At 40.3% G+C, this 25,450-nt stretch overlaps 1 protein-coding gene across 1 annotated transcript in view; it reads right to left on the minus strand.

Annotated features, from left to right (window-relative positions):
• PLG (plasminogen) overlaps nucleotides 1–9,230 on the minus strand; it is a 176,171-nt gene extending 166,941 nt beyond the window's left edge. The window contains exons 1-2 of the mRNA XM_088451795.1: nucleotides 9,182–9,230; nucleotides 6,146–6,281 (exon numbers count right to left, since the gene is read on the minus strand). Coding sequence (XP_088307921.1) covers nucleotides 6,146–6,281; nucleotides 9,182–9,230 — 185 coding nt within the window. The remainder of the gene's footprint in view (nucleotides 1–6,145; nucleotides 6,282–9,181) is intronic.
• Between the last annotated feature and the right edge of the window lie 16,220 nt (nucleotides 9,231–25,450).

Raw genomic sequence — 25,450 nt, forward strand, 5'->3', positions numbered from 1 at the left:
ATCTCTTGTTTGACCATTGGTTTTAAACAGATTCCAGTCTTCTGCACCCTAGACTCCTAATATCAAAACCCGCAGAGGAGTAGAGTACGAGGTAGATCATATCTTGGACTCTCATCATCGTTTCAGTCATTTACAATACCTTATTGACTGGAAGAGCTATGGTCCAGAGGAAAAAACTTGGATTGACGCCACAGATGTTCATGCTCACCAATTGGTAAAACTCTTGCACCAGAAAAATCCATCCAAACCCAAATACTTTCCAGAGTCCATCCTTAAGAGAGGGGATACTGTCAAGAATCGTGCTCACCATCAGGGTCGTGCTGCTCTGTCCTTGCGGGGGTTCCCGGTCTGGGGTCATATGGAGGGTGCTACTGGTGGGTCCTCAGTGTGATGTTGGTCTCAGGGATCCAGAGTTCCAGCGGCGATCCCACCGGCTCCAGACACTGACCGATGTCACAGCAGCTGCTGTCCAGCTAGCTGTGTCACTGGAGGGTCCTCAGTGTGCTGATGGTCTCAGGGTCTGGCAGCATTCCCGCCAGTCCCAGACACTGGGTGCTGCCATGTTGATCATGGTCAGATGACCGCCATGGCTCCAATGGGTAACCAGGTCAGCGGCCACCTGATGTGAGTCACAAGGTATAAAGCCTCGCTCCTGTCTGCATTCAGTGCCTGATCTTCATTGCTGATACATGCTCCTGACTTCAGCTCAAATGCTGGTTATGCTTGTCACTGACAACTCTGGTTCCAGTGTATTTCTTAAAATCCAGTCAGAGTCTGGCTCCAGTATATATATCAACTCTGATCCATTCCAGCATAAGTATATGTGTCATTCTCGGCTCTGTGGGATCCCCTACTGAGAGGCTGAAAGCTGAGGTCCCGGGCCTGACCAAAGGCGCGGAAACTGCCGACAGGTGTTCACCAGTGACCCTTCCAAGCGGGATATGGGTTACACTGCTCACAACAAGCAGGTCATGGCCCTTTGGTCAGGTATCCGATACTAGTGGGAAATGGAGAGAGGTACACCACTATGGCCCAGAGGAAGTACTATGGAGAAGTACGTATTCTGTACCAATTGGTACAGAGGGGGCACACAGGAGCTAGTTTCCTGAAGTACTACCGAAAGAACAGAAGCGAAAGTTCACTGAAGAGTAGGAAACTATGCTGGCACTAGAGGAGAATGGCAATGATACTAGGTTGGGTATACAGAGTATATGAGGTTCGAATCCAGGTGCACTAGAGGTTGGTGTGGTGATTGTACACAGTAGTGTGTACAGAATTCACAACGTGCGAATCCAGATGCACCGGAGGTTGGTGTGGTGATTGTACACAGTGGTATGTACTGAATATACAACGTGCGAATCCAGATGCACTGGAAGATGATGAGGGGTTTGTACTTAGTGGTGTGTACTGAATACACAGGATGCAACTCTGGATGCACCGGAGGGTGATACAGTGGTTGTACTCTGTGATGAGTATCCGAATATACCAGAGGATGGAGCAGTAGAGTTAGCTCAAGAGCACAGGATCCTAAAACGAAGTGACGGCAGCATACACCAGAAGTTACAACGTTGTACAGGCAACTTCCTGGTGTCCAGAGCCCAGTTGTATACCCTAAGGTAGCAGTTCATAGGAGGAGAGCGTCAGCTGACCGAGACCAAGCTACCATTGGTTGAAGGTACAGTCAGGTGAGAAAAACTATCATGGCGGCTCCCATGATGGCAACCTCGATAACCAAGACACAGGGCCGCACATGGAAGTCCAAGAGCACCAAATGCAGAGTCCTCAGCGCGTAACCAGTCACTGCACCTGACGTCTGACCACACGAGAAGTCAGGGGAAGCCAGTGCTGTGGTGAGTAACAGCCGATTCTAGGCCGAACCCTGACAATATGCTCCAAAGACTCTTTCATTCCAGTATCAATATATGCTCCAAGTCTGACCCATTCCTTCATTAACATATTCTCCAAGTCTGATCCATACTCCAGTGTCTACCATAATGTTGTCTTGGTCCCTGTGCCATTATGTGACATTGCCATCCTGGTGTATACCATCTATGAGTAGGTCTTATATCAGGCCATCCTTATTGCAGACCTCCTGTACCACCAGACAGCAGGTACTGGGTCCTCATCTGAGCAATCCAGAGTCCCCAGTTCTAATAGCTTGGGTGTTGGCAGAGAATGGGGACAGGGGAAGTGTACGTCTAGGTGCTGTTGCGATGCTGGTAGTAAATGAGGGGAGGGGAGTGTGTGTCTGGTTGCTGCTGGTGTGTTGGCACTGAAGGTGGGAGATGTATAGCTGGGTGCTGTTGGTGTTAGCATTGAATGTGGGGATGTCTAAGTGCTGCTGGGATTGTTGCTAGTGAATGTGAGCAGAGGGGGGCACCAGCAACTATCTCGCCTCCAGTCTTCTGGTATGAATTTATGCCCGTGTCCAACAGATCCTGTTTTGAGGATTTCGCTCTGTGGAAGCAGGTAGGATAATTATTCACTCTAGAAAATGGGGTTTTGTTCCTGCGCCAAGTCTCACCGAAGTAAATTGTATAGTAGTTCTTATGGGTGGTTATGAGGGTTTCCAAAAGGTTTTCTCTGATCTCTTAACAGAGATTCAAAATTAGGTCCTATGTTATATATAGGAGTGCCAATGATGACTCTGAATTTGTAACTTGAAAAGAGAAGGAGAAAAAGGGGGTAACTTACTCAGTGCACATGAACAGTTCTGAAAAAAATTATTATAAATCATACAGAATTAAAATTTCTGGATAGGGGGAATTGTTTCCCATAGTATAATTAAAATATGACTTATTATTAATTAATAAAACCTTCAGATATCCTTAAAACTATAAAGCAAAATATTAAAAGATAGAGGGCTAGTTGTACTAAACCTTGGAGAGAGATAAAGTGGAGAGAGAAAGTACCAACCAATCAGCTCCTCACTGTCACTTTACAGGCTGTTCTTAAAAACATCTGATTTGCAGGTCTCCCTCCACCTTATCTCTATTCAAGGTTTAGTACAACTCTGCCAGAAAGTGAAAATGTTCGAAATACTGTAGGTCAAGCCTAAAAATTAATTAAACAGATTGTCCACCAGAAACAATTTATTATTTACTCCTCCAACAGATTTATATGTTTCAATGGATATTAGTATGTGTATATATGGGGCTAAATGTAATAGCTTGTGATCTTCAGCTGGGAAATCCCGACATCGGCTGAAGATCACAAGCTTTTACATTTAGCCCATAGTCACTCTCAAAATTAGTAAATTACCCTCCTTATTTCCTCCTCCTTTCAAAGGATAATTACTGACCCAGCAAAATAGATTAACTCATCTGTGCATGTTTAAAGAAATCCACAAAACATAACCTGTTGGGAACCACTGTAAACTACTGTGTGCTGTGCTCTAGTGCAAATGTTCCCAAACGCGGTCCTCAAGGCACCCCAACAGTTCAGGTTTTAGAGATATCCATGGTTGAGCACAGGTGGTTAACTCATATTGACTGAGGTACTAATTAAGTCACCTGTTGTCAAACACTTATATCCTTAAAACCTGGACTGTTAGGGTGCCTTGAGGACCGCTTTTAGGAACCTCTTCTCTACTGTCAGTCAGCAAGAGCTTCAGCTGCACAAGTATGTGCTTTGATTGTTGTTTTATACATACATTTAGAAATTCTAAACTGATATGGATTTCTGTTTCTCAAAAAAGCAAATGGTATTATACAAAAAGTTACCAAATACCAGGGTCATAAATCAAAGTGTAAATTGTGATACCCATTGCTTGATTTACAATAAAGCAAATATAAATTACAGAGGCACATTTATTAAGTGTCAATTTCATGAAAGCGCTGCTTTTTGTCATGATTTTGGGCAATCAACAAGCCACAGTATTTATGACAGTAAAACTGTAGTAAGATCACTGCAAAACCACGAACTCGCCACTATCGCCATGACGATTTTTACATGAAAAATTTACCAACTGACAAAAATGTTATCCTGTGTTTAAATAAACCACAGGAAATCCCGCTGCAAAAACTATTAAAAAGATAGGTGGCTGTGGCAGGCAAAATAATCAAACTGCACCTATTTTGCCCGGGATACATTCTATATCCTGGAAGATGGGATTCTGGCGGTCAGAATGCCGGCACCGGAATCTCGACATCTCGACACCTGTTAGAATCCCTGTGCTGGCATGCCGACTTCCGGAATCCCGAAGATAAGTAGCGGGGTTAGGGGGAGGGTTAGGGATAGGAATTTGGGTTAGACACTAGGGGGAGGGTTAGATTTAGGGTGCTAGGAGGGGAGGTTAGAATTAGGGTGCAGAAGGGGAAGGTTAGGGTTTGGCACCGAGAAGGGAGGGTTAGGGTAGGGAGAAGGGAAGGGTTAGGATACCGACTGACTGGTGTCGGTAGTCTAACCCTGTCGGGATACCGGCGTCAGGGTTTTCAACGCCTGTATCCCAAACACCGGCATCCCGTACCCATCCTATTTTGCCCGTCAGCATGTAATTAAAGAAAATAGGATTAGTAAAGCAATCTGTGGAGGCCTCTATTATTATAATAAATATTATTTCCATAGTTATACTACAGTAATAATAATGTAGGTTTAGTGGATTTAATACTTATCCTCTATCTAAGGGGCCTATTCATCATAACTTTAAATTCTCTGGAGGTAATTAGGTTTAGAACTCGCATGGAGTTCTACCTAATTACCGGAGAAATTCATCTTACCTCCACTCCATAACTATCTATTCCGAAAAGCTGTCATTTTTGCGATGACAGCTTTTTGGGAAATAGATAGTTTTCCCTATCTGCCCTAATTTACCGCAGCTGTAATCTGTGCTGCGCATGCGCTGTTACATTCGTAAAACCAGTGCATGCGCAGCACTACCTACAGCTACGGTAATTTTGTGTGTGTCCCCCCAAACCCCCTTCCGCATACCTGCCCCCTGGCCCGCACTTACCTGCCCGTTGCAGCGCCTCTAGTGTCTGCTCTGACACGTGTTCTCCCAGCAGACCAAAGTACATTTAGAGAAAAAGTATTTTTTTTTTTCTAAACTTTATTGTGTTCTGCTGGGAGCAGACACCGGAGTCAGAGGAGGGACCAAAGCGCCGGAGGAAGACGCCGGGGGACTTGTCCAGCTGGAAGCAGGTGTCACCTGCTATTCGCAACCTCAGAGTTGGCGAATAGTAACTCCATCAAATTCCAAAAAAACATAATTTTCAGAATTTGATAAATACAATATTTTCCATATTCCCATACTAATGTATAGGGAGTGTGGAAATTAACACAGGGGGACATAACCAGGAGATATCAGTGATATCTCCTGTGTTAAGATACTTCATGAATACTAAAATAATGGTATTTAAGGAAAATGTCCTTAAAAACGTTATTTTAGTGTTGATTAATAGGCCCTTAATTGTCTTAATCTGATGTAGTCCATAGAGATTAAAACATTAAAATGTCAGTGTAAAAGAAGCTCCCCCACACAAATGAGTAAACCTTCAGCAGGTCTGCCTACTCATTATAGATGGGCAGCCAAACAGGAGTAGTCAGTCATTTTGAATAATGAGAGACCGCTCCCATTTGGCTGCCTGAATGTTTGTCTCCCTCTAGATTTTTTTTAAAACTTCCTTAAATCAAATGTGATTGTGGTATTTCATTGCACATCGGTGGTTTGGAGTGCAAAAAAAAATGCTTGCAATGGGCCTGATTCAGTGCTGAATGTAAATTTCTGATTATCGGGAATCTGCGCATGTGCAGAACAGGTCCTGTGTGATCGTACGCAGTCCCTGCTATGCCTCTGTCCGATATTTACAGAGTGGTGCGGGGACAGCCGGCATTCCCAGAAACTTCCTGCTGCATTTGCATATTTGCAAAGACGTGATTGTAAAGCTGCTGGCGTGCAGTGATTCCAGAACTAGACCCAGAGTGAAAATCAGCATTTGATACATTTAGCCCTAATAGTTTAAGAGATTACCTTCTATAATATTTTTCATGATTTTTTACAATTACATTACTTACAGTTTGGCTGTTTTAAAGAAATTACAGGATTTATTCTGAACTGGTGAAATTGAATGTTGTACTGTACATAAATCCAAAGCACCCTATGTCCTTTGCTCCTATGATAAAGTACTCCACTAGCTTTACAACTTACCTACAAGTAAACTTCTTTTCTGTTTCACACTTCTTGACACATTCGGATTCATTTGCAGTTGTGTAAAACTCTCTTTGCTTACCCATCATCCATGCTCCTTCAGTTTTTACATAGTCATCTAGTTTATCACCTACAACTATCAATCAGATGAAAAAAAATGGTTATTGTAGACGTTTACTATGTGATATTGAACATAAGATAGCATGCACATGTGTATTCAGTGATATGCTTAAAGTAACATTTTAACCTTGTCGGCCTCATGGTGCCATCATAGTGCTGCTTACAGTGACATAGACAACAATGCCACTGTCTTCCTAATGCTGCTTACCCTTCACACTGTAGTCAGTGACAGAATTAAGTTGTGAACTCCACTCAGGGCCTGATTCAGACCCGCTTGCGAGCGCTATGTGCTCGCAAGCGGGTCGATGGTGGCCCAGTGCGCATGTGCACGACAGAGCCGGCTCCGTTGTACGCATGTGCGAGACCCGGATAGCGACGGGCAATCCGTCGCTCCGGGTCTCGTACCAAAGGGGGCGTGCTGTCGATGTTGAGTGACAGCACGCCCCCTTTGTTGGGCGGGCCGGGGGTGTGGCTGCCCAGACGGAGGCGTTCCCATGGGAACGCCTACCGTCTGGGGCCGGCCCCACTGAAATCACAAGTGATGTCAGTGGGAGTGCTTTCGGCTCTGTTTGAGCCGAAAGCACTCTTGGGCTTGCGGCAGCGAGACCCTACCACAAGGGTCTCGTCGCAAGCCCGATGGTCACAATGGTCGTGACCATCGCCACCATCTTCCTGGCCGCTCACTATAGCTGTGGGTGGTCACCCACAGCTATACGAGCGGCCAGGAGGCCGCTCTAAAAAAACAGAAGGCTGGTCCTGATTCAGAGTGAGCGCTCTGTCAGAGCGTCCGGCTCTGAATCAGGCCCTCAGTGCCTAATACTTTGCTCAGATGGCCGAACTATTCTATCCAACATTAAAAGTATTCAGCAGTCCAAATTCAAAGAAACACTTGGGCCATTTATATTACCAAAGCACAGTTTTGCAAACCATGAAATTTTACTCAGAAGGATAAACTCGAGAACCCAGAGGTGCATTCAAACAGCCATGCATATATATGATATGGGTCCAGATCCATATTGAAAATGTACATATATTCATAAAAGTTGGTGCACGGGAAAGGGGCTGATTCAGCAGTGCACTGCTTATCACAGATTTCCGACCATTGGGGATCTGTGCACCCGCCGGTCCTGTACTGCGCATGTGTAGTACGGGTATGTAATGTTGGATAGAGTTCAGCAGCAGACTGTCAGTGATTGATAGTCTGCTGCTATTTTGGTGCAGGAAAGGGGTGGCCACGGTCTCAGTTTCTCAAAATGGAGGCATGTTGCCACCATTGAGGGGGAGTGGAGAGGCCAGGATCTTTGTCAGCTGACAGAGATTTCCTGCTCTCTTTTCAGGCTCTGCGTTGGCCGGCTTGAGTGACCACATGGTCACTCAGCTGGCCGATGGGATCACAGATGATACGATGCTGTGTCCTTCAATGCAGCACAGATCAGTAATGCATGCTGGAGGTAGGATGCCTCCTGCTGCATTACCATAATAGTGCGCCGGGGATCCCTGGGGAGCTGGGGACCCCCCAATAAAGGGGTACCCCCCTCCAGGGCACCCCAGGCCCAGGCTGAGAGCCCGGGGCTATCCCCGGCACCCCTGGTGGCGGTGGGTGCCAGGATGATAGTGTATGTGTTGTGTAAAAATAAATAAGTGTAATCATTGTCTTTATAAGTAGAACTGCAGGACCCAGCAAGCCTGCCCCACGTGCTGGTACTTGGAGAACAACAAGTACCAGCATGCAGGGCATTAAGGTACCACTGGTACCTGTAGTTCACCTGTAAAGAAATGGGTACAAAACTAACATCTATATGCTCAAAATCTATAGTGGGTATTGCACAATGGGCCTGATTCAGAGATGGCCGCAAATCCCATTGTTACTGTACGCAGTGGACTTGTGAACATATGGTAATGACTACGCTGATGTCTTGCGCACTGAGACGCCCACCTCCGGTGTCTCACATCCGCCACTTATGTATAAAAGTGGAAACATCAGTCACATCAGTAACTTCTGAGTAAGCCTATGCTGTCTCAGACAGAGCGGTAACCAGAGTAAAAAGCATCAAAGGCTTATCAGTATTGGGAATATCTGAGACAAAGTTAGGATCATGGAGAGAGATATTTGTACGGTGACTTTTTGGCAATAATTCCACTGAAGTCAGCCTATCCTGAGCCTGAAATGGCTGAATGATATCCCACACAATGGGGCAGATGTATGTAGCTCTGGAAAGTGATAAAGTGCAGAGTGATAAAGGACCAACCAGTCAGCTCCTGTCATGTTACAGGCTGTGTTTGAAAAATGACAGTTGGAAGCTGATTGGTTGGTCGTTTATCACTCTCCACTTTATCACTTTCCAAAGCTTCATACATCTGCCCCATTGTGTCTCATGCCATATTCAGATGTTAGTTCTTGGAGTCTGTTCCTTTCAATTAGATCCCTTCACCCTCTCCCTGCACTTGTATGAACTAACTTTGTGCATGCGCAGTAATCCAGCAATATAAACTTTCACTGCTACTAATTAGCAGCAAGAGTAACAGTGATTGGGCTTGCAGGGACAGCTGCTTTTCAGTGTAGCTGTCCTGTCCTCGGAGCAATATTGAATTGGACTGATAATTTTTTATACAAGCACCGCAACTCGCATCGAGACAGATCCTTAAATTGCATGGAGCAGGAAAATAAATAGGCTCCTTAGTGGCATAGCAGATCATCAATGTTTTCAAAATTTCTCCTGTCATCCTATTGGCTCTTCCACCACCAAAAACCTTGTACATCCAATGTTATTTCAGAAAACAACAAACCTGTTATTTAAATGTTATTTATTCGATTTGTTACTTTTGCCCTAATTAAGGTAACATTAAATATAAATGAAATGTATTTGCAGAAAGTTACAAAAGACAATTATAATAAAATGATTTAAAATATCTTACCTGTACTTGGCAAGAAGACAAGGAGAAACACCAGTTTGCTAGTGATCATTTTTAGGTGAGATTTAGGAATGAGCTGAGAACACTAACTTCAGGTGATGGACACAAAACTCACTTTAACAAACAAAGTAGCTAGTTTTAATCAATCATTATCCAAGTGACCTCTAGAACCGTATACTTTAAATTGTTCAAACATAGCCTTGGATGGAAGTGTCGTAAGCTCCTATTTACGGTCTATGCTTAGTAAGAACAATTTGTAAATCCTATCCAAATTTCTGTTGTACAAAAAAAAAAATCACAGTTTCCAGGAAAATACGTAATATTTTCATTATTGGCAAAACTAATTATTTAATTTTACCAGCTTTAGAAAATGTTTGCTATCAACTTCAACCATCATTAACAATTCATGACTTTTCGAAAATCAGGGGGAGGGAAATACAACATATATGTATATTGACAAGCCCACCTGAAGATCTGATTATAACTGGTATCTGTGACTGAGTCAGCCTCCAAAGATTGCAGGTACTGCTCTGAAACAGGTGATCAACAAAAACAATTTCATGCTCAACTAAACTTGCTGAAGAGAAATATTAGATATTTACTGTACTTAAAACATAACTGACATATACAATTCACAGAAAATATTGTGCTTTTCACCTTTATCTGAATATGGAATCAGTTAAATGATCCAAACAGCAGAAATGTTGTAGTAATACATTATTAGATTTTGCTGTAAATGAAATGCACAATCTGACACTTGTAAAGTTTTCACATAAATTTTTTCTTGTCCAACAATTTAAAACAACATTAAATTCCAACAGCATTTGGGAAGTCAGTTAAATTATATTTGTCTTTCTTATCTTTAGTGTTTTCCTGTAGACTTAATAATATTTTAGTTATAGAATTTGCTGCTTGTAAAATAGATACAGAAAAAAAATGTTCAATGTGATTATAGATGACCAACTAAGATGGTAATAGTTATTCAGTAAATTATAGTGACAGTAATTTTCTGCCTCACCCCTTCTATAGTTACCTCTGAAAAATCTGGCAGTTGTAAACTTTTTTCTGCCAAACGGGTAGATGTACTAAGGGGTCTATGTACTAAGCTTTGGAGAGAGTGGATGTAGGTAAAGTACCTACTAATCAGCTCCTGTCACCTTACAAGCTGTGTTTGAAAAATGACTGTAAGGAGCTGATTGGTTGGTACTTTACCTCCATCCACATTAATCTCTCTCCGAGGCTTACAACTATAACCCTTAAGCCGGGTATACACTAGACATATCGTCCACATCAAGTCCGACTGGCGATATCATCATCATTAGTCTTGGAGAGAGATAAAGTGAGGAGAGATAAAGTACTAACCAATTTTGTTGGTTGTTACTTTATCTCTCTCCACTTTCCCTCTCTCCAAGGCTTTGTAGATTTACCCCAAACTTTTATAACAAAAACAACATATTTAGGGGCTGATGTAGAATTGCGTAACCTTCGCTCTTCATTAGTGCGCATATGCAGAAAAAAACATATTTGCAAGTTTGACTTTGTATACTGCACATCACTGACACTTGTGCCTCTCAATGGTTAGAGAGGTGGAATGAGGGAAAGAAGGGTCTTGAAAAAGCTTCCTGGAGGAGCGAAACCAGTCGACGTTAAAAGGGTCTTACCCTTGTGATTTTCCATGATACCAGCCCTACTGTGATTACCCATTTTTCCAGCATTTGACCTGAAGGGCACCAACACCACTACTGAGGTATACCGCACCAGAGGGGAGTACCTGGCTTAATGAGTGGCCGCTCTATTCAATCATACCTAGGTCTCCCAGGATTGCCTCCCAACACAGGCAAATGGCAGTGTACTATCACCTGCAAGCCTCGGTCCTATGTGATATAGGCGGACGGCAGCGCATTATTATTTACAAGTGAAGTACTAGCACTTGTATTACTACAAGTCCCATGTCTGGCAGAGCATGTTGGCACTTGCAGAGCTACAATTGCCACCCGTGCGGTGTAAGACTGTGCCAACTACCATTACTTAGTGGATCCTCACTAAGGATTTTTAGTGTCTGAGATTATGGATGGGTAAGAATACACTCACAGCACTAATGATATATTAATCACTATATCTCTTGAACTTATCAGGACTTGTTCCTGGAAGACATATATATGATTCATTGATCACAAGTGATAAACATTCAAGCTATAATTATTACTTTTAAAGTGTATGTTTGTGTATATTTGTGTATTAACATTTTGTGCTTTTGTATTGTTGTGAATAAATAATGGAGTTTTATTAAGAGAACCCTTGAGAAATAATTTATTTCAGTCAAGGGATATTCACTTTATTACTGTTTCAAAATCACTTAATACGCAGTCCTATTTTTTTGGAGTTGTCTGGTGTTGGAGTAATTGAGCCAACTTAATAAATATGCCCCTTAATATTTGTTGTTATTTGTGACCTGCAGACATACACCATTTTGTGTTACGTAACCTAGGTAAAATCGCTCACCACATGCTCAGAAAAATACTCGCACCCCTATGTAGATTTGCATGTCTGGTTGTGCCTAGAAAGCTGGACAGGAGGGAAGACATACCTCCCAGCATTTAAAATTCAAAGGTTGGCACTCTTTAAGTGCAAAATGTGAAAAGGTGTGTGTTCTTGTGGCCACGACCCCTGTTTTATGATGTTGTATGACTTTGGGGCATTACAGGTCCCTATTACTCATCACGCAGGGGGCGAGAACAGCACTACGGCAGCTGCTGGGCTACCCCCAGACTCTCTTGGCATAGTCTGACACTATGTAGAGCAGCAGTGACAGAGTGCTCTCCCTAACCTCACCCCCACCACCCGCAGACACTACTGCCCGCGGGTGGGACAACAAAATTATCCTGTTGAAATCAGGATGGTTGAGTTGGACTAAGGCCAAGTACAGAACGGGCTTGTAAACACAATATTAAACAGATGCAGACCAGCACAGAAACGCACATACTTCTATAGGCCTCTGAAAGCTGTATAATTTGTGGATAGTCAAGTGCAGCTGAAAATGCACAATGTTGATAATGATGACGATAGCCAGCACCCATGAACTGCTTCTGATTGGCTGATTGCAAATGTATTGTGGATGCTGATAGGTTCTTTCTCCATTAGTTGTTGTTTGGGGGGTTGGGGAATTTAGCAAACAAAAATATTCATACATGTGATAGAGAGTTGTTCCTGCTGTAATAGAGAGGTTTACTTTAAAGATTATATAGCGAATGCGCATTTAGCAAAGAAAAAAGTTAAAACCATGGGGCAGACTAGTGGTTCTTATCTGCCGTCATATTCTATGTTTCTAACCATGGATGTAAAGCTGGGTACACATTAGTCGGATCGGGCAAACATATCGTCAAAATTGGCTAATGTGTATGCACTATGTTGGCCCATGTGTGCTCCCATTTGGTCACATCGTCTGGATGTTCCTACATGCAGCTTAATCTGACAATGCGACTGACATTGTTTAGTGGATACCCAGTTTAATAGTATGTGAATATGCCTGGTGTAAATGTAGTGCATGTGCAACTGGTGCCGACCTGTACACAACTTGCAGCTTTGCATATGGACCAAATTGTAGCATTATTAGATACATTTGTGGTACAATTGCATCCAGCTCAGCATCAGGCCCCTACTGTTTACCATAGAACTTAGAAATAAGTATACATTTAAACTAATAACATTGCACCATGTTGTATGCAGCCCCCTCTGTGATGACTGAGATGTGGTACAATACGCTACATATTTACAATCATGTGTTTAAAGTACAGAGAGAGCTGATTGGTCATACTCATTTATCAGAGTTTAAATCAGGGTTGAGAAACATTTTGGATCAATATGTTAGCACAGTGGTTAAAATGTAACCACAACAAAAATCTCTACTTTTAAATTTTGTTCAACTGCCTGGCAGTGCTGGGTTGTTATATATATATATATATATATATATATATATATACACATATATATTTGTATATCATTTGCCACCATAGCCACCAAACCCTTCCCTTTAATGCCCCCCCCCCCCCCCGGTCAGGTTCATTCTAAGTCTAACTCATATTCCCCCCACCTTATCTCTTCCTCCAGCCCTGATAACTATAAACCCCACTCGATGTCCATTGCTCTCTTTTATTCACCCCTGTTATTCATAAAATGCCTGCATCATATCCCCTCATCACCACACTCCATTACCCCCTTTATTATCTCTCTTTTTAACCCCTGGACCTAGAAACATGAAATTCGGGGAGTATATTCCTTCTATGCCGTAAGCACCCACTAATAAGGGATTTTTTCCAAACGTTCCTCCCCCTGTGAAATGTCCTATCTCAGATTTTCATACAAGTCCTAAAAGTAGATACAGAGAACCAAAGCAAAAAAATTAGACAAAAAAACTAGATGTGTAATTTTTTTATTGAGGAAAATGATCCAATATCACATATCAGTGAAGTTATTAGTGGCTCCAGCTACTTTTCTATGCAGTTATAGTTGCAATGAATAATGGATGACTGTTCTGCAAACAACCATTTCTAGGTATCCATAAAAATGTGCAAAGCTGTTATACTGACTACTGTGGCGTGACACTAAAAAGGGTAGACAGTTCTTTACAGAGTAGAGATCTGAAAAGTTGCTTATTTGAGCTTTTTGGATGAGCTGTGAATTTCTGTCAAAGCCCAAATAGCCTGTACAGCATCTGTGTACGGCCATAACAGGGCCGAAACCAGGATTTTTGTCACCCGTGACAAGGCCATAATTTGGCACCCCCTCAAAAAAATACAACAGAGGACAAAAAGGTATGTGGTTTTGTGACACAGTAATGCCCCTTACAACAACACATTATGCCACAGTAATGCCCCTTATTAATTAAGCCACAGTAATGCCCCTTATTCATTAAGCCACAGTAATGCCCTTTATACATTTATGCCACAGTAATGCCCTATATACATTATGCCACAGTAAGGCCCCATATACATTACGCCACAGTAAGGCCCCTTACACACTATGCCACAGTAAGGCCCCTTACACATTATGCCACAGTAAGGCCCCTTACACATTATGCCACAGTAAGGCCCCATCTTCCTTCTCTTACCTGCCAGGGCCGTGAGAGCTCGGGGTGGCGCAAGATGGGCTGCCACACGCTGGGGAACTGTCAGTACTGCCATCATTGTAATGTGGCGCTGCTCGTGAACCAATTGGAGCTCACGAACCGGCAGTATCTGCTGATTGGCTGCCGGTCCATGAGCACCGATTGGCTTGCGATCTGCACCATATTAGACTGACGGTGTCTCTGTGCCTCTCAAGGCCATGATGCGACTCCAAACCCACAAGAGTAGCAACCTAGCCTCCCAGCAGACTCTCCCCGGCACCCCCTCAAGTCCGGCACCCGGGTCACCTGCCCCCTTAGCCTTCCCTAGTTGTGGCCATTGTCATAAACACTGAATGTTCGATGGATGAAATATATATTGTGAATGCATTGGTGTTTGTGTATACTCGCTATGTCTGTGAACAATGTCGTTCATAGACATATCAGATCGGACCTGCAGCATAGCCGATGCCTATATATCTGATAGATATATCGGAGTATGTGCGTGCGGGCTACCCACTGACCGCCTGTACACTTGTTGCTGTACCGCTAACACCGACATCTCTACTGGGCAGGCAAATTTGCTCGGACTGCGGATCGGTCCACTGACCGATCCGTCATTGTAGTGTGTATCCAGCATTACAGTGAAGCTGCTAGGTTGTGTATAGGTCACATGCACATGTGCACATTGGTGGGGATATAGCTTTTTTCTTCAGTGCTGAAGGATGGAGGAAGCAGTTTCAATATATCTGATTGACACACTGGGTCTGATTCTGAGGCAATTATAAAGCAAATAGAGCAAGTAACTTTCCACCTTGGCAAAACCATGTTGCATTGCAGGTGGAGCAGATTTAAAATATGCAAAGTTTTAGATTTAGCGTGTCGAAATCAAATCTAAATTGCAGTGTAAAAAAATAAAGCTGGTCAGCATTTGTGGGCTTCGTGCAAAACAGACAGACAGTATTTACCCAACATGCAAAAATAAAAATTTATTTGCACCCCCTGCATTGCAAAATGGTTTGTCCAGGTGCAGTGTCAGTTACTTGCTATATTTTGCTTTACTCCACCCTCAGAATCAAGCCCACTGTTTTTCTTCCTTACAGTAAATAGTTAAAATGGACATAAAAATCCTTGGCAATGGCTATATCAGTGTCCATTACCTCCCCCTCATCTGAGAAAAGGATGTTTCAGAGGGAATGTAAAATCCTTCACCCAAATACCAGATTATCAATTTACTTAAGATTCTGAGGTAAAACTCTGATATGAACATTAATTTTTACCATATTATGGTAAGTATGTTGGCATTAAAAAAGAAAAATAATATGGATGTCTCACAGGGACATCTGTTAAGGCAAATCTATTTTATTGTTCCCTAGCCAGCAAAAATATCCTGTCCGGAGCCATACAATTTTGCCCAGAGCTGGCATAATACTGTACCTTAGCCCGAAGCTGGCATTAAGTGAAGATTAAAAGGTCCTCTAACAATAAATAAACCCATTGCAAGTCCTTCATTTACTGAATTCATTTATTTAGTACCAGTTATTTATATAGCGCACACATATTCCGCAGCGCTTTACAGAGAATATTTGGTCATCATTGTCAGTCCCCTGCCCCAGTGGAGCTTACAATCTATATTCCCTACCACATCTACTCACACGGGTTAATTTCATGGGAGTCAATTAGCTTGACAGTATATTTTTGGAGTGTGGGAGGAAACCAGAGTACCTGGAGGAAACCCACGCAAGCACAGGGAGAATATACAAACTCCACACAGGTACAGCCGTGGTGGGAATTGAACCCACGACCATAGTGCTGTGAGGCAATAATGCTAACCATTACACCATCTGTGCTGCCCCAGGAATTATGATCCGGTCGCTCTTCTGTGGTAGATGAGGAGTCTGAGTAATTGGGAATTTTCTGTCAAAGATTACAGATGGAATATGTAGTGTCACTTTCTGTCACAGATATATTGCATATTTTTAATTTTCACTTTTGACTGTTGCAGGTTCAAACATATTATAAAAAATCTCATAAAAGCTTATGATTGTGTGATCATCATCCTTTTCTTCAGGTATTAAGCTGCCCACACACATAACGATATTTTACTCGATCTGGCTGATTCCGACACATTGGAACCACAGATCGTGTAAAATATGGCCAAATCGTGTGGAAATCGTGAGTCCCCACTCACGATCACAATGCAATGCGCGTCCCCGCAGGTCGCAAATCGCATCTTCAGATCTGCTGTGCTGCATGCGCAGAAGACTCGCAAGTTCCTGGAAAAGTGGGTGTGTCCTCATAGCAAAGGGTGTGGCCTCACAAGAAATGCCAAACCCAAGAGCCACGTCCCCGTTTTCATCATGCTGAGGACATACAATAACCAAGGCCGACAATTTATGTCTTACCTGCCAGCTGGCGTTTTAAGGTCTGTTAGTAGTTGTTTAATTCTTGGAAAGTTTCAGACCTGTCTGGAAAAGAGAGATGGAATAAATAGCTGCATTTAAAAGTGTCAAATAATTTAGATCCCGCCCCCTGAATCTGCAACTGCCAGCCAACATAAAGCATTAGAATGCATGAAACTCTCTCATTGCCCTCTCTCTGCCCATATCTATATTATTGCCCCCTCCATAGCTGCCTCATTGTCCCCTCCCTCCATGCCGCTCTGATTGTCCCTTCCCTCCATATCGCTTTGATCACCCCCTCCATTATTGTCTCATTGCCCTTGGATATCTCCCTGATTGCCCCATTCATAGCTGTGGAATGGGAAAACGAGCGCTTGTTAAAACTAGATCAGGGAAAACAAAAAAAATTAAACAATAAAAAAAAAAAAATTATATGGACAAACAAACAAACAAATTGAACAAACATAAAACACTGAAACCATATGTTTAAGCTCTTTTAGGAAAAATTGATGGCAGGTCCAGGCAAGCGTGCAGTGGTATGTTAAATCCAATGCGACCTAGCTGTCCCTACCTTAATCTGTGGCTTCTAGTGCTGGCAGCGTGTTGAATTGCCTGCACTGCACAGGAAGCTGCATGAAGTGTAAGTGGGGTAGCGGTGGTTGTGAGCAGCGGCACAGGATGATGTCAACAAGTCAGGAAGATCGTCAAGTTGTAGTCCAGTAATGCTCCACTGTTCTTCCTCCACACTATCTCAGGGGTCCAACGCGTTTCGTACCTGCCTAGGTACTTTTTCAAGGATAGTTTCCTTCTCTCTGGTTACTTCCTTTTATAGGGAAAACTTTATTAACCAATAAAAAAAATGGAAGTGGTCATCATAAAAATGGCCGAAAAGAGCGGTAAGCTCATGGGCCAATGTTAAAACATGTGGTTTCACAAAAATTAATAAATAAAAAATAATATAATAAAAAAATAGGACAACATTGAAGACGAACATACAACATATAGCTAAAAGATAAAAGTGAAGAAGGGTTGATATTTCTATAAAAATACATTAAGCTCAATATCTACATTAAGTCCCAATGGCTGTAAAGTTTTTAATGAATAAATCCATTTGGTTTCATTTCTTTTTAGTATGTCTACTATATTGCTTCCTCTCCAATGGGGGCAATTTTTTGTATGCCAACAAATTTCAGGCCAGATGGATCTTGATTATGTTTCTCCAGAAAATGTTGAGACACACTATGAGTTTTTAATCCTTTTTTTATATTTTATATATGTTCGGAAACTCGAATTTTTAGTTGTCTTTTAGTTTGCCCTACATATTGATACCCACATGTGCATTCTAAAAGATAAATCATACCTTCTGTGTTACACGTCAATTGATTTTTGATTCTGTACTCTTTCTTGTCTTGGTTTGAAATGAATTTGGTAATTGGTCTTGTATCTGCTTTTTGGTTTTTGCACCCCTTGCATTGTAAACAAAAATGAAAACCTGGTGTTTTGGTAGTTCTTTGTTCTTGTTCTGCCACTGTAATATAACTATTGGTTAGTTCCTGTTTAAGATTTTTTGCTCGTCTGTAGATTATTTTAGGTTTAGGAGGAATTTGTGTATTGAGCTCTTTATCTAATAGAAGAATGTGCCAGTATTTTTCTAAAATCTGTTCAACTTTTTTGTGATCTGTACTAAATTGGGTAATGAAACTAGTAGTGAATTTATTTGTTCCGACATCATTTGATTTTGGTTTATATTGAATCAATTCATTCCGATTCAGTTTAGATACTTTCATTATTTCTTTTTGTAAGAAAGTTTCTTTATATCCCTTCTGTATAAATTTTTCTTTCAATATTTCACTTTGTTCTAAAAAGGTGTTTTCTTCAGTACAGTTTCGTCTAATCCTACGTAATTGGCCCCCAGGAATATTGTGGATCCAATTGCGGTGATGATTACTGCTATAATGTAGCATATTGTTTCCATTCACTTTTTTAGTATGGCATCTAGTTTGAATGTTGTTGTCTTTTATAAAAATTTCCAGGTCGAGATATATGACCATCTCTTTACTGTAGGTAGTAGTGAATTCAAGATTTAATGTGTTCTTATTAATGTAGGCAATGAACTCTTGTAATTCTTCCTCCTTTCCCATCCAGATAAAAAAGAGGTAATCTATATACCTATACCATCGAATTAAATGTTTTCGGTATATATTGTTTTTCCAAATTTTCTCGTCTTCCCAGTACGCTACAAAAAAATTTGCGTAACTGGGGGCGAAAGATGTCCCCATGGCCGTTCCTCTTGTTTGTAAATAAAAATCGCCATTATACCAAAAATAATTCTTCTGTAAAATAAAATTAATATTCTCCATTATAAAGTTAATTTGACTGTTATTGATATCTGTTTGTGTTGATAAATAGTGTCTTGAGGCTTCGCAGCCCTCTTGGTGTCCTATGCATGTATAAAGTGACTTAACGTCACTAGTACAAAGGAAATAGTCTTCTTTCCATTCTATTTCTTCGATAACTTGTAATAAATGCATGGTATCTTGAAGATAACTTTTTTGTTTTTCTACAATTGGCTGCAAGAAAAAGTCAATGTATTTAGAAAGATTTGAGGTCATTGAGCCTATCCCAGACACTATTGGTCGTCCCGGTGGATTCACTTCATCCTTATGGATCTTCGGTAAATGGTACAGGGTTGGGATCTATGGGGCTTTTATATTCAAGAAATCAAATTCCTTTTTATTGATAATTCCAAATTCGAGGCCTTCTTCTAGAATTTCCATCAACTGTTTTTGAAATTTTGCTGTTGGATCACTTATTAGTTTCTTATATGTTTCTCTGTCTGAAAGGAGGTTCTCTGTTTCTTGTTCATATTTCTCTCTATCAAGAATGACTACTCCTCCACCCTTATCCGCAGGTTTAATTACACCCTTATCCGCAGGTTAATCGTGCAGCTTCCTGTGCAGTGCAGGCAATTCAACACGCTGCCAGCACTAGAAGCCACAGATTAAGGTAGGGACAGCTAGGTCGCATTGGATTTAACATACCACTGCACGCTTGCTTGGACCTGCCATCAATTTTTCCTAAAAGAGCTTAAACATATGGTTTCAGTGTTTTATGTTTGTTCATTTGTTTGTTTGTTTATCCATATAATTTTTTTTTTTTTTTATTGTTTCATTTTTTTGTTTTCCCTGATCTAGTTTTAACAAGCGCTCGTTTTCCCTTTCCATACTTGATGTTTTTTAATTGAGCAGCTGTATAGACATACCTAGCACAGTTCATTTATTTTTATTCTTGACTATTTATTACTATAATGAACCGCAGCTGGAAAAACCTTCCCACGCATTATTCTAAATACATTACTCATAAGTATAGGAAAGATAATTTAGCAGAGATCTTTTCAGTAAAAACACATCACAAAATGAACCAATTGAAGAAGAAAAATTCTGTAATCAGTTTTTAAAACTGGAGAAAAATTATATTCAGGAAGCGAAACAATGGTGGGAAATCACAACATTAACAAAATACTTAGAAGAAAAACTCATTCCAAGAGGTTTGCGGCTCCAGAAAAATCCCACTTTTGACACAATCCAGCTTGATTTTTTCAAAAAATGGAATAACATCTTAGATGATTGCTGAAACCAATTAATTCATCTGATCATTGAGGATAGAAAAAAATCCCTAGAAAAAATTAATGAAAGCATTGAAAAAATAGAGAAGAAATTTGAACCTCTACAAAATATGGACGATTACATAAACTTGATTAGTATGACGAATGAAAAAATTGAAAAAATTGAAAATAACATCATAGCCCAAAAACAAAGAAAGTTCATAAGGGATAAAGAAGAAAACACAGAATTTATCAGATTGGCAAACGAAAAAAGAAAACATAATAAAAATCAAAATAATTGGACAAAATTTCAGAAAAGAGAACATACAATATCCGTACAGAAAAACCAACATATTCAGAAATCGACATACAAAAGTGCGTTAATTAAAGATCAACCCATACAATTAGGAACAGAAAGGATCTATAAACCATACAATCATAACAATTTTAGTATGCAACATCAGTCGACCAATGAATTAAGAAATAACCCAAGACAATACAACCAGAAAAATAATTTTCAGAAAAAACCTTATAGAAGAGAGAATCCTTACACACTTATTAGACAGTCTTTCACACAAGGAACAAAAGAAGCCAAACGAGAACAGACATCCAATTTCAGGACTCTTATAAACAACATCCAAGAAGAAAATGAAGGAAATGGCCATATAGATTCAACACCTCAAAGACAACAAAAGAGGATCTTCTTGGAAGATGAAAATTCTGAAGATGAGAGTGATTTTTTAGACTTCATCAACGGAACAGAGAAACCTCCAGATATGCCGGTGACAGCATACAAAAAAAGAAGGAACAATACACCTCCAGAAGGAAAAGAGGTACACGGGGCGGAAGCCGGAACAAGAAGTCAAACATACACAATACAATAGAGGAAAAAGAAACAATTTTTAATCTAAGTAAGAAGATTCTCACTCCAGATCAAACAAGTGTCCTTAGAAAAGGTTTGAAGTTCGCACCTCATTCAACCATTAATAAATTTGACCTATATATCGACACACAGAAGTTCATTCGCCAGTTATGCATAAAAAAGTATTTCATAAAAGATCCGGTTACAAGACAGTCAACCCTTCAAAGTAGAGAATATCAACATACCTCCTTCAAACCCTCATCTACATTCTATCCCTCCCACATTAAAGGAGCGCATATTGAAACCTTTCAAAAATTGGTGGAAAAAGAAATTAGCGAATTGCCGGAGAGAAATAAATTGTCATACAATTTCACTATTAAAGAAAAAAAAGCCTTAAAAGAATTAAAAAAGGACAAAACAATTGTAATTAAACCTGCGGATAAGGGTGGAGGAGTAGTCATTCTTGATAGAGAGAAATATGAACAAGAAACAGAGAACCTCCTTTCAGACAGAGAAACATATAAGAAACTAATAAGTGATCCAACAGCAAAATTTCAAAAACAGTTGATGGAAATTCTAGAAGAAGGCCTCGAATTTGGAATTATCAATAAAAAGGAATTTGATTTCTTGAATATAAAAGCCCCATAGATCCCAACCCTGTACCATTTACCGAAGATCCATAAGGATGAAGTGAATCCACCGGGACGACCAAGAGTGTCTGGGATAGGCTCAATGACCTCAAATCTTTCTAAATACATTGACTTTTTCTTGCAGCCAATTGTAGAAAAACAAAAAAGTTATCTTCAAGATACCATGCATTTATTACAAGTTATCGAAGAAATAGAATGGAAAGAAGACTATTTCCTTTGTACTAGTGACGTTAAGTCACTTTATACATGCATAGGACACCAAGAGGGCTGCGAAGCCTCAAGACACTATTTATCCACACAAACAGATATCAATAACAGTCAAATTAACTTTATAATGGAGAATATTAATTTTATTTTACAGAAGAATTATTTTTGGTATAATGGCGATTTTTATTTACAAACAAGAGGAACGGCCATGGGGACATCTTTCGCCCCCAGTTACGCAAAATTTTTTGTAGCGTACTGGGAAGACGAGAAAATTTGGAAAAACAATATATACCGAAAACATTTAATTCGATGGTATAGGTATATAGATGACCTCTTTTTTATCTGGATGGGAAAGGAGGAAGAATTACAAGAGTTCATTGCCTACATTAATAAGAACACATTAAATCTTGAATTCACTACTACCTACAGTAAAGAGATGGTCATATATCTCGACCTGGAAATTTTTATAAAAGACAACAACATTCAAACTAGATGCCATACTAAAAAAGTGAATGGAAACAATATGCTACATTATAGCAGTAATCATCACCGCAATTGGATCCACAATATTCCTGGGGGCCAATTACGTAGGATTAGACGAAACTGTACTGAAGAAAACACCTTTTCAGAACAAAGTGAAATACTGAAAGAAAAATTTATACAGAAGGGATATAAAGAAACTTTCTTACAAAAAGAAATAATGAAAGTATCTAAACTGAATCGGAATGAATTGATTCAATATAAACCAAAATCAAATGATGTCGGAACAAATAAATTCACTACTAGTTTCATTACCCAATTTAGTACAGATCACAAAAAAGTTGAACAGATTTTAGAAAAATACTGGCACATTCTTCTATTAGATAAAGATCTCAATACACAAATTCCTCCTAAACCTAAAATAATCTACAGACGAGCAAAAAATCTTAAACAGGAACTAACCAATAGTTATATTACAGTGGCAGAACAAGAACAAAGAACTACCAAAACACCAGGTTTTCATTTTTGTTTACAATGCAAGGGGTGCAAAAACCATAAAGCATATACAAGACCAATTACCAAATTCATTTCAAACCAAGACAAGAAAGAGTACAGAATCAAAAATCAATTGACGTGTAACACAGAAGGTATGATTTATCTTTTAGAATGCCCATGTGGGTATCAATATGTAGGGCAAACTAAAAGACAACTAAAAATTTGAGTTTCCGAACATATATATAATATAAAAAAAGGATTAAAAACTCATAATGTGTCTCAACATTTTCTGGAGAAACATAATCAAGATCCATCTGGCCTGAAATTTGTTGGCATACAAAAAATTGCCCCCATTGGAGAGGAAGCAATATAGTAGACATACTAAAAAGAAATGAAACCAAATGGATTTATTCATTAAAAACTTTACAGCCATTGGGACTTAATGTAGATATTGAGCTTAATGTATTTTTATAGAAATATCAACCCTTCTTCACTTTTATCTTTTAGCTATATGTTGTATGTTCGTCTTCAATGTTGTCCTATTTTTTTATTATATTATTTTTTATTTATTATTTTTTGTGAAACCACATGTTTTAACATTGGCCCATGAGCTTACCGCTCTTTTCGGCCATTTTTATGATGACCACTTCCGTTTTTTTTATTGGTTAATAAAGTTTTCCCTATAAAAGGAAGTAACCAGAGAGAAGGAAACTATCCTTGAAAAAGTACCTAGGCAGGTACGAAACGCGTTGGAGCCCCTGAGATAGTGTGGAGGAAGAACAGTGGAGCATTACTGGACTACAACTTGACGATCTTCCTGACTTGTTGACGTCATCCTGTGCCGCTGCTCACAACCACCGCTACCCCACTTACACTTCGTGCAGCTTCCTGTGCAGTGCAGGCAATTCAACATGCTGCCAGCACTAGAAGCCACAGATTAAGGTAGGGACAGCTAGGTCGCATTGGATTTAACATACCACTGCACGCTTGCTTGGACCTGCCATCAATTTTTCCTAAAAGAGCTTAAACATATGGTTTCAGTGTTTTATGTTTGTTCATTTGTTTGTTTGTTTGTCCATATAATTTTTTTTTTTATTGTTTCATTTTTTTTGTTTTCCCTGATCTAGTTTTAACAAGCGCTCGTTTTCCCTTTCCATACTTGATGTTTTTTAATTGAGCAGCTGTATAGACATACCTAGCGCAGTTCATTTATTTTTATTCTTGACCATTCATAGCTGTATCATCTAGTCCTCCCTCAATATATCCTTGATTGCCCCCTCCATAGTTGTCTCTCACTGCCAGTTCCTTCCATATAACACTGATCCATCACAGCTCACTCATGAACTCTCTCACTGCCCACCTTAGAGCACTCACTGTCCCTTTCATTGCCTACAACACAGCATTGCCACCTCACAGCACTCCCCTCCCTACCACACAGCACCCCCAGCCCCTTCAGCAAACACCTCACAGCACCTGTGAAGTGGACCATCCAATGTCCACTTCACAGCATTCCTCCTCATTAGCACCCTGTGCAAGATATTTTTGAGTGCCCCCATCCAAATATATCCATAATTAATAATTTTACATTTTTAATATTAAAAAAACACACAAAATTGGCTTACACAGGGAAAAAAATAAACACATTGGCCCCACATGAATAAAACATACTCTGAAAAAAAATGAAAAATAAGAGTTATGGTATAATATACCTTTGTTAACTCTTTTTCTTAAATGTCCATAGGGTCCACAGGAATTACCTTGGGGCATGTGGTTGGAGTGATCAAGGCACCAAACAGTTACAAACTTTAGCTCCCAAGATGCACTGGGTCCTCCTCCATATATACCCCACCCCTGACTACAGGTATGTTGTTTGTTGCCAAGCCCAAGGCAGGAGAAGGAAAAGATGAGAAGGAAGGACAATTGTACCTTAGAAACACTCTGTAAGAAGAAGGAATCATAGAAAGACAAAAGAAAAAAAAAACATTACTCAATAACACCAGGTGTGTTACAGTGGGTGTCCTGTGGACCCTATGGACCTCGAAGAAAAAGAGTTAACAAAAGGCATGTTATACCATAACTCTTATTTTCTTTTTCGGGGTCCATAGGAATTACCTTGGGGATGTCCCAAAGCAGTTCCCTTAAGGGTGGGGACACTCCTGTTTAGTAGAAAGGAGAATCCGACGCCCCAAAGGAAGCATCCTGAGAGGCAAATGTATCAAATGCGTAAAATTTTGTGGATGGAAGACCACGTGGCTGCCTTACACAATTGTTTAGCAGAGGCACCACAATGAAACGCCCACGTTGGTCCCACAGATCGAGTAGAATGTGATGTCACTGTGTTTGGAATAGAGAGATCAGCTTGTGTGTAAGCTTGAGAAATTGTCATATGAAACCACCTAGCCAGAGTCTGTTTGTTAGCTGGCCAGCCTCGCTTATGACAGCCATACAACACCAAAATAGAATCAGATTTC

The sequence above is a fragment of the Taudactylus pleione genome, unplaced genomic scaffold (genome assembly GCF_031769625.1).
Source record: "Taudactylus pleione unplaced genomic scaffold, aTauple2 ptg000006l, whole genome shotgun sequence".
In the NCBI taxonomy this organism is placed as follows: Eukaryota; Metazoa; Chordata; class Amphibia; order Anura; family Myobatrachidae; genus Taudactylus; species Taudactylus pleione.